Below are 15,443 nucleotides of genomic sequence, written 5' to 3' on the forward strand. Positions count from 1 at the left end.
AGTAAGCAGCTGATGTCAAAGTGATTTCAGAAGACAGCACAGGGGTGCACGTTTTCGTCTGGCGTTGGTTTTGGTAGTTAGTTGCGGTGCGTTAGCCCGTGCCGTGCTGGCGGAAGGTGCTGCAGCTGCTGCAGTAACTCCCCGTCCGCATGTCCCAAGCGGACACAGAATCCCCACCGGTTTGGGAGGGAGCCACGGCTTTGAAAGCATCTGTCGGATGCCTACAACCCCGCACCCGCTGAGCTTCCCGAGTTCCTCTCTGATCACGAAACCGGTTGAGTCTCCCCCACCCAGCGCCCCGGCAGACCCCCAGACACCCCCTCCCCTCCCGTCCCTGTGCCGCAGCTAACCCCTCGCTCTTCCCCCCACCCCTTACTCCGGGCAGCGGGCCCCGGGGGGTCGCGGCGGCGGGCGGCGCCGTGCTAGGGGCGCCCAGGGGAGGAGTGGCGACGGGTCTCGGCCGCCCCTCTCCGCTCAGCCATTGGCCGCGGCCCGGCCCGGCCGCCCCCGCTTCCCGCCCTTATAGCGGGGCCGGGGCCGCGGCGCCAGCAGCCGGCGGGATGGGGGGCGCGCGGAGCTGCCCGCGCTGGGCGCTGCTGGCGCTGGCGCTTCCCGCCCTGGCGCTTCCCGCCCTGGCGCCGCCGCCGCCGCCGCCGCTGCTGCTGCCGCACGGCCGGGAGCGCGGGGACGCCGCGCTGCAGCCCGGGGACGACGCGCGCTCGGCGGCGCTGGAGCTGAGGACGGCGCTGCGCTTCTACGGCGCCGCCGTCCGGTCCCTCTACGTGAGTGTGTGGGGGTGGGGGGGGGGGCGGAGAGGCTGTTGGGGGCTCCCCACAGGATGAGGCGGGGGGGGGGCGGGGTTGGGGTTATCGCCTCTTGCCGTGGTGCTGCCTGGCTGTGGGTCGTTTCGCGTCGGTCGTGTGAGCGCCGTGGTCGGAGGTCGGTCCAGTTGTGCTCCAGATGTGTTCAGTCAGGTGTCGGAACGCGTTAACTCCCCTTTCACACCGTGCAGGGTGGGAGGATAAAGTAATGAGTTATCCGGAGTGAACACCGTCCCCAGCCGTTTTCCGTGCCCCCGCACAGGGTGTACGTCCAGCTAAGAAACATCCCTGTCGTGGTCTCTGTTTTGTGCGCTTCAGCGTGCCAGAGTCACAAAACGGAAACTACGAGCGTCCGGCCAGCAGCCTGACGTGTCCGAGACTCGCACCTCTCAGCACTGAGAGTGCTGTTCTGCTCCTTGATGTCTTGGGCGCTCTCAGATGTTCCTTGGGTCCCTTGGGGAGGGGAAATAGGCGCCCAGAGCAATTGCGGGCTTTGGGCTGCAGGCAGACCTCAGCCATGTGTGCGTGCCTCGTAGCGGAATCCAATCTAAGATGCAACTTTGGGAACTAATCTACATCGAGACACTTGGGAAACCAGACCTCCATATGGCCACAGCCGTTCAAAATGTGATACGGTTCCCATGTACTTGAGCCTGTTCTATGGGTATTCGCTGAAGATTTAGCATGCTTGCATTATGTTAGTGCTGCCACTTAAGTTGTGCTCTTTTTCATTGTCCATGCTGCCCCTGCCTAGATAAATCCTGAAGTCACATCTGAAATCCAAAACTTTGAGGGATTCCAGTTACGCCTGTGTGGAAAATGAGTGTTGTTAACTGAGGCTGGCAGTAAAGACGAAGTAATTCACAAGTATTAAGTGGAGTTCAGACTTAGTGGCCCTTAGTTCATTGTCTTGTCTTCTGTACTCTAAGTTTGGTCACTGATTAGCCAACCCAAGTGAAAAAAACACACTTTTTGAAGCACAGACGTATTCTTGAAAGATAGTGGTCTGTGTACCCAGTCACTGAGAAGCAAAGATAACAAGTGACTTGTCAGATAAGTGACAGAAAGGGGACAGAGTTTTCAAAGAGCAGTAAACTGGTTAACAATACTAGGTTTCTTTAGTTTAATGATCTTGTTACTTGCCTATGCCATAAAACAGCAAGTGTTCTAGTTAGTTTTTGCCTGGAAGAATACCTGTATAGAGGCTATTCCAGAATCACTTTTACGGCTCTTTCAGCAGTACTCAGTACTAAGGATGGGCAATTTTAATATAGGCAAAATCTGATAATGAATGGTATTTCAGTATCAATCATAGAAGCACCATATAAACTATATGGGAGTAGGGAAAGGAGATGTATCCTTGTTAAGGAAAGGTATTGAGCAGTCTTAAATGCACCCTCACAATACACAGTATTATTGTGTATTGGCAGTGAGTACTTATTAAGCTCTGTCACGTTATTCAGTAAGCAGAATTTACCAAAGTGTTGCTGGTTGATAGTAAATACTCTCAAGCTGATACAATTAACATGTGGTATCGGTAGAAATAAATTGAAATACTTAAAGGAATTCCTGGATCAAATTTTGAGTTGTTGTGATGAAATACATCTGTCTGTATGGTTCATCAGGATAATGTGATAACCTTTTATTAATTTTTGAGTGCTTGATTTTTGCAAATTTTGCCTCTGATCAGTTGAAAATTTATGTGGGTTCTCTATTTTTTCCAACAGTTGAGAAGCTGAGTTGTTTGAGTTAGGTCTACAGGTGAATAAAAAGACGAGGAGTTCTGAGAAATGATTGTTTAGTATCAGCTTGTCATAAAATCCCTGGCAACAAAACTTTTTTTTTCTTTTCATAAACGGAAGAGAGAACTTTTATTTACTATAAGTGGAAACAGACTTTCACATACTGTAATCTATGGTGTTTTCCTATGCAAGGTTTATAACATTGAATCCTATCGCTAACCCGTACTGATCTATTTGTTTCAATAGCACGCTTTTAATAAGGCTTTTCCAATTTACACTATGACTCACTAATGTGGAAAAGCTAAAGGATTAGGGATTACTTCCTTTTAGGGAAGAACTAGAGTCCTTTAAGGCAAACTTGGATCAATTTGTAAATAGTTACTTCTGTTAACTTCCTAAATTAATAGTTGGTCATGTTTATATTAGAAAATATTACTGCTTTAAGTCAACTGGAACTTCATTCTACAAATAAATTAACTTTTTCTAAACTCTCTTGCTCAGAAATATTAAAGTCCTCAAAATGCCTAGTAAGCGAATAGGGAAAAATCTCAAATTTGTTTGAAACTTTAATTTTTGTTATACACACGTGGATACACTTTTTCTTTCAACAGAAGAACTTTGTTACTTTGTACTTCCTTCTCCTCACTTAGTTTTTCAGGGTGGACCTATAATAGAGTGTGTGATTTGTTCTGCTACAAACCGCGAATGTATGTTAACTATGTGTGTAATCCAGAAGTTTAACATGCTAAAAATACATCTGTGTTCGTTCCTGTCAAGTTAAATAGTATTATACCCTAAAAGGAAAGATGTACAGTACGGCTGGTCTTTGGACAACGCCCACCTGAGGCCTTTTATTTTTCCCTTTCTCTTTTGACAGGAATATTACTTTAAGGAAACCCAGTACTTACCCTGAATTGCTTCTCTTTATTTTGGGGTTCACGCCTTAACCTCTCTGTGTGACCTTAAAAGGAACAGCGTAAAGTTAAATCATACTATTCACAATCTTTGTCAATATAAATGTATCCTTAAATCTGAAAACTAAAAACATTTTTTCAGTAATGATGAATGTTCTTTCTCTGCACTATAAAACTCTTCACAAAGTGAGCAGTTTGTGTATCTATTTTCATTTAATGACTTTCAAATGTTTTCTGGGTATAGAGTACTTGCAACTGAACATTCCCTGAACATTTGAAACTGAACTATCTCATTATAAACTACAAATGAAAATGACATTGGGATTTTTGCATGTCTTTAATAAAATTGCTTGTTGCATGCAAGTTTTTAGCAAGACAGGAAATTAATAGTCAGAAGCATGCCCCTAATAGGAGAAAAGAGGAGGGCCAAATTTTGGATAATTTCTTCTGGTCTCTACTTTGTTCTGTAGTATTAACTAGTCCTGATTGTATTTTCTCTTAATGTTATTTTAATCTCTGCCATAAATGGGGGACCGTGCAGCCGCAAAGTCTGCGCACACCAAAGCTGATGAAGCGCATGGAATTTGTTTAAAATACTTCAAACACCAGTCATTTCTCACAAGAGGATTTAGAGTGGTATAGGGGTGCTTGTGTACAAGAAGTATAAGCAAGGAGAAGGAAGGGAAAAACGTTTCATTTACTCTCAATTTATTACTTTAAAGGTGGAGTGCATCTTCTCCTTGCTAAAATGTCTTAATGCCCACCATCTTCCCTACTGTCTTCCAGTGGTATAGTATAATTGATAGCTTTTAATTTTTAAGGTATATTTTAGCTTTGCTTTACAGGGATAGGAGGCATTTTCTGGTGTACAGATGTAATAAGTGTTCTGGGAGCCTTCCTGGACTAGAGCTCTGTGGCATGGCTGCCTGCAATTGCAAGGTCTAGACTGGGGTAACCCATGCTGTCTTTTTAGTTCCATATTCACAAAATTCATAGTTCACCTTAGGATCTGTGACCACTGCTAAGTCACAAATAATTAGAGGAAAAATGATCACAATATTGAGCTTCTCCTCCCCCTTTCTAACATGACCTGCATTGCCATCGTGCTTGTGCAGATTATGTACTGCTTATATATTTTACATGTACTGTTCATGCGTAAAGCCAACTTCCCACTTCTTACATGATCTTAACTTTTTTTTTTAGTATTTTGCACTGTAGCAGCTAATGAAATTACACATCTGCAGATAATACAGTTAGCCATAACATACATCAAGCCATTTTAAAAGTAAATTCTGATACACCACATGAACTGTTTGCTAACTTTAGCTAATGATTTGTGCCAGCCATTTTATACCAAGCTGACTGATCACTAGCCCGTGGCAGGGGGCATGCCCTGAACTCCTGGGTAGCCAAAGGAGGATTCAAGGTATAAGCGTGTGCTGTGTATGAAGGGATGGTTTGTAGTACGAGTTCCTGTACTGCACTTTTTCTGATTTGCTGCATGTAGTGGTAGTAATGGTGGTCCAGATTTTAAAGGCTATTGCCAAGATGTATGTAGCCAACATCCTCGAGAGGCTTGCACAGCCCGCAATTTCTCTGTGTCTTGAGTAATCTATGTAGTACTGGCCTCCTTGTTTCCAAATGTGTGTGGTAGAAAAGGGGAAGAAAAATTTGGAGACAAATGGAATTATTGGAGTTGGGGAAGAGCTCTTATACGGGGAGTACGTGAATAGGCTGAGGGTCTTCATCCTAGAGGAGAAATGACATAGAGTGAGAGACTGGGTAGGATTTGACTGTATGTCCCAATACAGAATGAAGCTGAGAGCCAGACTGAAAACAAACAGAAGTAGGAGAGACCTCAGGGTATGAGTCACAGACCTGTGGAATTCCTTTTTAAGGGATTTTGTAGATGCATAAAGTTGATATGTGTTGAAGGGAAGACTTAACAAATACATGAAGGAGATCCACTGAGGATGAATGAACACTCAAACCACAGGGAATCCCTTGAGCTGAATGTGGTCAGAGGCTGATTGGAGGAGTACGTGGATGTCCTCCTCTTGTTCTGCTGAATCCATAAGCTAGCAGATGTGACTGAGGACAGGCAACTGAGCGAGATGGCCTTGTGGTCTGAGTCATGATGTTGACTATTCTGACCCTCTTCCAAGCATTAATGAAGACTGCATAACGTTGTGAACGTCTTGACCATGTCAAAAGATCCAGCGGCAGTTAGTTCTTCTTAGACTCGTGAGAGTCCATGTGAGTGAGATAAATCTCTGGAAGACTGCAGTTTCAGTTTCATAGCCTGTGGTGCCAGTTTTGGGACCTTTGTCCCTTTCTGTGTCAGCTGCTTGTGTGGCAGTGGCGAGTGCCTGGCTGCCTGCAGGTCGTCAGATGTGTCCTCTTGTCGGGTAGTCAAACACTTGGAAAAACATTTGTGTGTATTTGATGCGTACAGATGCATACACATCTGGAAGAAGGGCCAGGGACAAAAAGCTGTATGTGAGCCGTTTATGTGCTGCCTCATGGCCTGACACCTGTAGTTTTGGTTACTTCTTCCGTGTGTATGAGTCAGCTCTGGTTTGCCGAGGGAGTCACACAGTTGGACATGCCCTAGCATCTACATGTGTGTGTGTATGTATGTGTTTTATTGTTAGTCAGAGGTGGTTGGCTGTGAGTCTTCATCTCACCGACCAGTTAAATCTCACTGAGCCAGTATGCATGCGTTTTCAGACCTAGAGTTTCACTTATGCATGTTAACACTTTTTATTTTTCCAACTAAAAGAGGCAGGTTTCCATAGTACTGTGTCAGGGCACTCAGCTATAAGGGAATTTACAGGGTGGCCTCTATCTGCTGTACAAATTCTGTCTCCTAGCCTCTATAGCCTCTGTGCTTACAGCATATCTTAAGAGTGAGCAGCAGCTTGTGGCAGTCAGCCTTGCACAGTAGCAGAGAAGTTTGTAGGAGGATGGTTGTAATGAAGTGAAAATTAGAGCAGTCTTGGCAGGGCAAAGAGAAATCTCAACATCTTCCCGGAAGACTTTCACCCAAGCTATTACAGTATTTAAGCATGGAGCAGTTTTTTTGAGTGGGCATCTATGTGTAGATTAGTTCTTTGCTCAGAAGTTTTACCAGCTTCTGAGGCAGAGCTGTAGTAGTGAGGAAAGCTCAACTAACCTGCTTGCGTCCTGACTCCCTGACCAGGTTTTCACGGGGGTGACATAGCCTGTTGTATCATGACTTAACGTGTGTGTATGGGACAAGTTCAGTGTCTTCTTCCCCTGCCCCCTGTCCTTTTTATTTTCTTTCATCAACATCAGACTTCCTTAGGAATGGGCAGCTTTCCTAACTGTCCAGATTAAGCATCCTTCTCTGCCCTCATGGTAGAAGTCCTGATTTCCAGGGGGTATGCTATGACTTCGATAAAGCTTCTCTGTAGTCCACTCTTCTTTACACCAGGTGAGAATCTAGCTTTCTGGTTAACTGGAAAAGTAAATGTTGCAAGTGCTTGCTTCATCCTTACCATACCCAGTGCTGCTGTTGTAAAACTGCCCTTCAGGAGAGTACGCACTGAAAGTGAGAAGAGCTTTTGGTCATCTAGGAGGGTCTGTACAGAATTCTTGACCAGCTCATGGAGGGGTTTTGCTGGGTCTTGGTCTGAGAAAGGCTTGGAAACTTGTCAAGCATGGTGACTATGTGTATCTTTGTTCAAAGAGGCAGTAAGTGTCTGAAATTTAAATAGCTGAAATCTTTATCTAGGGAAAAAAGGTTGATCTACCCATAAAGCAGACCTCTGGTTTGGAGCAACTGAAATTCCAGGAGTCCTGACATGGGGTACAAAACAAAAACTTAAAAAAAAAAAATCAGTTACTTTACAAATACAAGACTGACTTTTGATCAATTTCTTTTAGAAATGCAATTAAAATATTGTGATCTAGAACACATAGGTGTGGGAGACAGCCATATGAACAGTATCTATCTTATATGTCCACCTTTTTATTAGGTTACCACTAATGGGATTATTGCAGTGAACGAACCTTCAAGTGAAGAAAAATATCTTGGTCAATTTCCGGTCAGTTTTGGGGCTATTGCTCCTTTTATGGCTGACCTGGACACAACAGATGGACGTGGAAATGTGTATTACAGAGAAGATTCATCCTCAGATGTCTTGCAACTTGCATCAGACTATATCAGAAGAGGTTTTCCTGAGACTACTTTTGATCCCAGCAGTGTTGTCATTGTTACCTGGAAGCTTGTGGCTCCTTACCAGGCACCAGGAGAAGATCATGCTTTGGAAGAAAAGGTGAATCTTAATCAGAGCTTTAAGACATGTTGGACACATGTTCAGCTGAAGTTTAACACCGTAACTTGTTGCTTTGAAGGCTTGAATTCCTTTATGTTTAAATGAATTCTATACAGTTAAGAATGTGTTTTGTTGTTCAAAAGACTCTAGCAGAAGAGAAGTTTCCAGAATTGGTACTTGATTTTTATTTTACGGTATTTTATTCATTCGAAAGAAAATGCTTGCATCCACAGAGCTGATTTCTTTGTATTTCCTGACAACTCTTACTTTGAATGTTAAGTGTGATGTGGTAAAAACTGAAATAGTAGGATATCCTGCCCTCCATCCATGCAATATAATCCAGTTGCCTTGCATTTTTCAACAGACTCATAGTCATTTTGACATCAAACTATCTAAAATCTGATAGGTATGTGGACTAACAGGAACTTCAAACTGTGAATCTCTTTTGGATAGATGACATTGCATTGACAAAAAGGTCATGCTCTGTAGCTAGTATTGAATGAAGAAGCAGTTAGAGGTTATTTTTTGTATTACTTGCAAACCATTTTCACTTTTTAAACCATGTTAGCTACTATCCTACAAAGATATGTAACTTTTTGCACCATAATTACCCCAATTGATGAGCCTGCTCTCAATATATAACACAAACTTAGCAAATCTTATTTTGTCAGAGATTAATTTCTTGTGCCTAACTTGACACAACCATTGTGTTCGCAGTAATGATTCTGCACTCTGGTAGCAATGAATAGCTGATGTCTGAGGCACTGTTTTAGTGGATCCTACAGTATGTAGGACTGTTCCTACAGGAAAAGACACTTGCAGCAACATGAAACTTGAACTCTTCTTTGAATATTCTATTTGCAGAATCTTTCTATTTAGTCTAGCACGTCACTCATTTTAAGGAGGTGATATAGCATCCTAAGCACATTGCAGAACTTAGAATTGTTATGTTTGTGGCAGCCTCACTGGCTATTTCTTAACAGATTTAACTTACCTTTGATAATGCTTTCTTTTTCATGTTTATGCATGCTAAAGCTAATACTGTGTTAGCAGAACATAAGCTTGTGTAATATTGATTTCTCCTAGGAAGTACGTGTTACGTTGTGTGTGATGGAAATTCTGATTTTGACTTTTTGTTTAAAAAAATGTTATTCTGCTGTCTATCTTGACTATTTTCCTATGATTAAAAGGATGTTCCATTTTTTTTCCACAGAGAAACACATTCCAGGCTGTTTTAGCTTCTTCTGATTCCAGTTCCTATGCTATTTTCCTTTATCCAGAAGATAGTTTGCAGTTCTATAGTACGTACTCCAAGAACGATGATGGAAAGATTCCTGCTATGGTTGGCTTTAGTCAAGCCTCTACAAACTACTACTTTTGGGAAAAGCCAGGATCCTACAATGTCATTGCTAATGATGAAGACAGCATTAGAAACCTGCACAAGTATGCTTTTTTGTTTGTTCCAACTTACCAAGAAAACATCAAGGAATTCCATGTTTTTCTTAATCGTAGCATGAGTCAGTGAGAAATAATAAGATTCTCTTAGCCGTTGCATAAGAAATCAGAAAGTCTGCCACTGATAAATATCCACCCTCTTGAGGAATATGAGGATTTTTGTCTGATATGTCCAAAGCCCATAGTTCCGTTGTCACTTGTAGGAGCTGCTGTATACTTAGCCTTTCTAAAAATAAGACTATTTGAGACTTTAACTCTTTATAATCTCTCCTGGGCAGTCTTTTTTTTTTTTTGAAAAAAAAAAAAAACAACAAAAAGGAAAGGGAATAAGTTAGAAAGTTCTAGTAAGTAAGATCTTTGTGGCCCAAATGTCTCCCTCTGTTCCCATCACTTTGGAGACAAGAAGGCTAGAGATTCTCAAAAAGAGAGCTCTGAGTGTGGAGAAAAAAATGCTATCCAAACTATCAGGGGTGTTTTCTAGCAGAATAACTGTCCCTGTAGATAAGTACATAGATAAGCTAATTCAACAGTTTTGTCCTGATATTTCTCAGTGAAGGATAACATTTTGTGTAGGCTAGAAATATCCCACAATTTGTGCTTGATCATTTTGATTTGGCATATTCTTCTCTTTGATAGAAGCAGCAATGCTGGGAAGCAAGGTGTCTGGGTGTTTGAGATTGGTAGCTCATCTGACAGTATTGTGCCTGCCAAGATCAGCAACGTTTTGGAAAGCCTGGAATCCAATGAACAAGACCAGGAGATGACTTCAAAACCATTTCTCTCAGACTACGGCTCCACAGAAATAAGACAGCACTATGTCAGCAGTAGTACAGACAGCACAGAAGAGGATCAGCACCACGTTACATATAGTGTTCCTCAGCTAGGTGCAGAAGACTTTCCGACTTCATACCAAGATGTAACAGGAACACCTTCAACTGAGTCTTTTTACAGTCATCAAGATTTCCCGACAGCAAAAGCTCCACCTCGCCAGTTCCAGGTCCAGCAGTTCCCCCCACAGCAACCCCAAGTCATAGATGTGGAAGAATTTGATGAAACTGGTATAGGTAAGGTCTTCTGTACAGCTTGGTTCCTTCTAAGATGGATAGGCTACAAAAAAAAAAACAACAGATGTGCAAGAAATTGAACTACTAAAGAAGTAATCTGTTTCCTTCTCACTACCTTCATATCTGAAAATCCGGACACATTAAATAAGTTTGTTATTCATTGAGGTAGTTAACTTGAATTTTACCTCAAATTCAGTTTTTTGCCAGTCTAGAAAACTAGCTCCCCAACCAAGCTCACAGGAGAGCATGTTTATAGTGTCTGTGAAACCTGAATCCCTCCAAAGGAAAGCTTCCTATCAATATAATTGTATTGCTAAAGCTGACACATTCTTAAGCAGGAACTGATTTCCCCATCTCTTTTGCCCAGGGCTGTTGTTAAAGGTATGACCTTAACTTTAATAGCTGCATCAAGTGGCTGTTCCTGGTAAGGATTTTACGATCAATTCTACTGAAACCTAGCTTTTTTCCTTTCATAGATGTGTTACTGAACACAGATGATTTAATAAAGGTTGAGAATACTAACTGTTGTAAAAATTGTTGGCTAGTATTTCATGACCTCAAGCTTTACAAGGGTGGGATTAGTGATTCTAACTTCTGAGGAGGTGTTCATAGAAAATTCAAAACGGTGTGACTGACTGCCCAGACGTTAATTGTTTCTTGAAGCAGATATGAGAATTGCTATCTCTATGAAATAATAAAGTAAACCAATGAGGATTACAGGGTGCATCAGTTGGTGAGTGGTCCTGTGTACCATACTGATGTGTTTTGTTCCAAGGTTGGAAAGGCTTTGCTTTGCTTTGCTTTCGAAACAAGGATGGATTAAAATTATTGTGTGTTTTAGTTTTGCCTAGACAGTTTAACTGATCTGTATTAATATAGATCCGCTGAAGTCAATAGAATTAAACAGTTTTCTAACACCTAAAGCCCTGGTGTTTTCTGCAAAATGGTAGACTGTTACTTGCATATTGCAAGGTTAGCAAAAATCAATTGCAATTGTTTGTTTTCCTTAAAGAGAAAATGAAAAAACTAATCAAGTGAGTCTAGAGATATTCTAAAACTAAACCAGAGATAGATGAATGCTATATAGTAGTTATATGAATCGTACATGTCTGGTCTTATTTTTTACAGTGTTTCGCTACCACACAGATGTCCAACAAACCTGTGCTAACAACCGCCACCAATGCTCCGTTCATGCTGTTTGCAAAGATTACCCCAACGGATTTTGTTGCAGTTGTATTGCTGGTTACAAAGGAAATGGCAGACAATGTGTAGCAGAAGGTAACTTTCTTGAAAATTAGGTACATGAGCAGCAGTTACACATGCCATTCTTGAACAAGGGACCTGTTTTCAATACTAAAAAAGATGTGCTTAAATACTTTTTGAAAGGCTTATCACTGACATGTATTGAAAGATATTCTAAGAAGTGAGCTATACTTTCTGAAATGGTGTGGTTTTAAAAATTATTTTAGTTGGTCAATTATATGCATTATTTATTTTAACATGACTTTCTAGAAAAAATAAACTCTTCTATTAAATTATGTCAGTTACAGATAGCATAACATTCAGTGTTTTTGCTAGAATTAGTTGTGAAGTTCCAAGGTGTTATAATCCTGACTCTAGAAATTGACAGGGATGAACAAATTAATGTTGATCATCAAACTAAAGAGCATGGTTCATCTTTGTCTAACTCTTCAGCTTCTTTACTAAAGGGCTAATCTGTCAGATTTTTTAGATACCCGTTAAAGCTTTGTTCCTGTGTAAAATCCATAAAGGAATTTCTTACATATACATTCGTAATCCTCATAGTAACTTGGCTCAGAATATAGATGCATTTCAGCAACTAAAATAGCTGACTGCAGACTGTGTTTTATAAGGCAGGAAAGCAAAACCTACTATTTAGCTTTCAGTTCATAAAATTGAATTTTCCAGAGAAAAAAATAAAGGTCTGATGATAATGGAATCTGAATTTGCATGTAGGAAATTATATACAGAAGAAAACTGGTAATCCAAAGTAGCTACTTCTGTAAAACATGGACAGTCTTAAAATGGTCAATAGTTTTGAGTCAAGAAATAGAATATATTAGAATAATAGGTCAATTATTCTAACACGTAATGGTGTTAGCCTTCTCATAGGGAATGGAAAAATTTACATTCAGAAGGTATCGATACGAAATGTGATCTTTAAAAGAAGTTTCTATACACCTCTTACTGTCAGAGATACTGTAACCACGTAGTCTGTTTATGGAGTTATCCTTGCAGATAAAACTGTTTATGGGGATAAAGGACATCTCTTCAGGCAATTTTGGCCACTTAGTTGTCTGTATAATGACAACACACACACATACACATGCACATACCTATGTACGTAAGCAAATTAACACAGTGCTCATAGGCAGTTTCCTGTCTGTTGAATTCTGTGAGCACTTGTTTGCCATTTATTTCAACACTAATATCTTCGAACATACTGAACACCCTGAACACATTCCTTGGAGAGTAAGTGAGAACTGTCATTTTGTTCTGATGCATTGTATTGATTTGACAGGTTCTCCTCAGAGAGTCAACGGGAAGGTCAAAGGAAGAATCTTCGTAGGGATTAACCCTGTTCCAGTTGTATTTGAGAACACTGATCTCCACTCCTATGTTGTGATGAACCAAGGGCGTGCCTACACTGCTATCAGCACAATCCCAGAGACTTTGGGGTATTCTTTACTGCCTCTTGCCTCTATTGGAGGTATCATAGGATGGATGTTTGCTGTGGAACAGCAAGGATATAAAAACGGATTCAGTATTACTGGTAACTTCTAAATTAAAATAATGTTTAAAAACTGTGCTATGCTTTCCTGTGTCTTGAGAGAAAATAAATATGTATTTAGAGGCAATATAGGATGAAAATATGTTTATTCTGAGCTGCAAATGGATTGTTTTGTAATCAAACTTATCACCATTTTTCTTGTTTAAAATATATAAGTGTTTAATTTACCATCGGTGCACAAGTACTGTTAGAAAGAAGAATGGCTTGAGCAGTTCCTGTGCAAGAAAAAGATTATTAAAAAGGATTTGATTTTTTGGTACTGGAGTGTACAGAGCTGCTGGAATAAGCTGCCCCTACATCTGCAAGAGGTCTAACATGTTAATTGCCTGATTATATCAACAGAGCAAAAGAGAAATGAAAATCTGACCTCTTGAAGGTCTGAAATTTCTTAACAGAAGCAATTCCTGCATGATATGCAAATGATTCTGTTAACTTATTTGAGGGAAATCCCAGTTTACAATTACAGCTTTTTTAAGAGTTTGAGGGCAAATCTAGTTGGTTGTGCACATGAATTCAAGCTGTAGATCCAATCTGTTCTAGGAGAACATGTGTTTCTTTTTAAAATGTTATCCTTCACAGCCCTGTACTATGAATTTAGTTGAACATAACTTTTTGTTTTGGGGTTTTCTTGGATTTGGTGTGTTTGAAGTTTGTTTTGGAATTTACAACATACATTTCACTTGGTTTTGATTTGGAAACAGATGTACTGGATTTTTTTTTAACTCACTGTATTCCTAATTGAGGTTTTCTCTAAAGTGTACAAGTCCTTTGCTATTGTAAATGGTAGGATAAGGCCTACTATTACTAGCTTTGTTTGAACTTTTTTTTTAATTAAAACTTTAGCAATTATGCTGCATCAAAGCTTGCAGAAAATAGTAATTTATATTTTCAAAGTTTTGCTTCTAGCAGATAATAGAAGGACTTAGAAACTGCTGTTAAGTCGTTTAACTAATGCTGTTTCTTTAGGTGGCGAGTTTACACGGCAAACTGAAGTAACTTTTCTTGGCAACAATGAGAAGCTGGTTATAAAGCAGAAGTTCAGTGGAATTGATGAGCATGGTCACCTCACCATCAGCACAGAAATGGAGGGCAGAATACCTGAGATCCCATCTGGTGCATCAGTCCATATAGAACCATATACTGAGCTCTATCACACTTCTAGTTCTGGTAAGGTTCTCTAAGAATGAATTGATAAGAAAGTGTACTTTTCTCAGAGCAGAGAGTAAGACAATCTGAGAAACATTACTTTATTCCCTTCTTAGCAAGTGTACTTAGGATTCTTCAATTTTTATAAAGTTTCTTTTTGCCTCTTAGGAACAGGTCCCAAAAGAAGATGGATTTTGAATAGGGCAATACAAATATTTCTGATCCTTTTATTGAAAAAATGTGAGTTTAATTTTCTCTGAACTGATGTTTGCAAAACACTCAATTTGCCTTTTCATTGGCCTTATTTTTACACTGCTGATGACAGTCATATAAGTTGCTAAGCTTTTTTGTGGGGTCCACAGCTCTTCAGTAGGAGCTGTACTTGTGTATACCTTTTTGTGGTAATGTCATCAAGTGGGCTTTGGTCTTGTCCAATGAGACTGTGCAAACCAGTTATTTACTGGTATATATCATGTAAACTGCATTGCAATCACTGTGCCTTGTGTTAGTAACAAGCATTTGTCAGCATTATTTGAGCCAAACTTGAACAACTGCCCAGAAAATTAGGAGCTTCTTAATTCCCTTATCAGTTTCCTCCATTGTCTCTTCAGTACTTCTCTCCTTCTCTCTCTCTCTCTCTTCCTTATCTCAGACTCTGAGATTGGTAAGAGAACCATTCTTCACTTAAGTATTTACAAGGGAATCTCCCTTCTTTTGCTTCCTTCTTCCTGGATAAAATTATGGGTGTTTCAACACAGCAAAATCAAAGTGAAGTTGGAGTGTTGCTGCTGGGCAGCCAGTCCAGCTCTCAAAGAGCAATAAAGAGGAAGCAGCCTGTGGTGCACTCAGGTGCACGTGAACGCTGGAGAGAAGACATTTTGTTCCAAGGGCGTACTTTGATTGTTAGAGGTAGCTGAAAAAGGTGTAGTTGCATCATCACTGCCTTAGATCCGCTAATGATCTGGCTTCAGTAGCCAGTGATGAACCCCTCTTGCTGCTTTGCCTGTCCTTGTGGGCTGTGAGGAGGAGGAGCTTGGAGGCAGCAGGAAGCTTCTGCTTTGTGCTAAACAATTTCAGAATTTTGGAGGAGTTGTTTGGGCAGCATGTGCTGTGTAGAACACCTGCCTTCTTAGCAGAAATGCTGTCTCCACGGAGGAAAAATCAGGGGCTGGAAGGAAGCATCCTTCA

The 15,443-nt window shown here is 40.8% G+C and overlaps 1 protein-coding gene across 1 annotated transcript in view; it reads left to right on the top strand.

Moving 5' to 3' along the window:
- The first annotated feature begins 545 nt into the window (after nt 1–545).
- Nucleotides 546–15,443, top strand: part of NID1 (nidogen 1) — a 43,054-nt gene continuing 28,156 nt past the window's right edge. Inside the window, exons 1-7 of the mRNA XM_086744977.1 lie at nt 546–782; nt 7,479–7,778; nt 8,992–9,221; nt 9,870–10,297; nt 11,426–11,575; nt 12,840–13,091; nt 14,076–14,276. Coding sequence (XP_086601103.1) covers nt 561–782; nt 7,479–7,778; nt 8,992–9,221; nt 9,870–10,297; nt 11,426–11,575; nt 12,840–13,091; nt 14,076–14,276 — 1,783 coding nt within the window. The 5' untranslated portion in view covers nt 546–560. The remainder of the gene's footprint in view (nt 783–7,478; nt 7,779–8,991; nt 9,222–9,869; nt 10,298–11,425; nt 11,576–12,839; nt 13,092–14,075; nt 14,277–15,443) is intronic.

The sequence above is a fragment of the Chlamydotis macqueenii genome, chromosome 3, assembly GCF_036417535.1.
Source record: "Chlamydotis macqueenii isolate bChlMac1 chromosome 3, bChlMac1.mat, whole genome shotgun sequence".
Lineage (NCBI taxonomy): Eukaryota > Metazoa > Chordata > Aves > Otidiformes > Otididae > Chlamydotis > Chlamydotis macqueenii.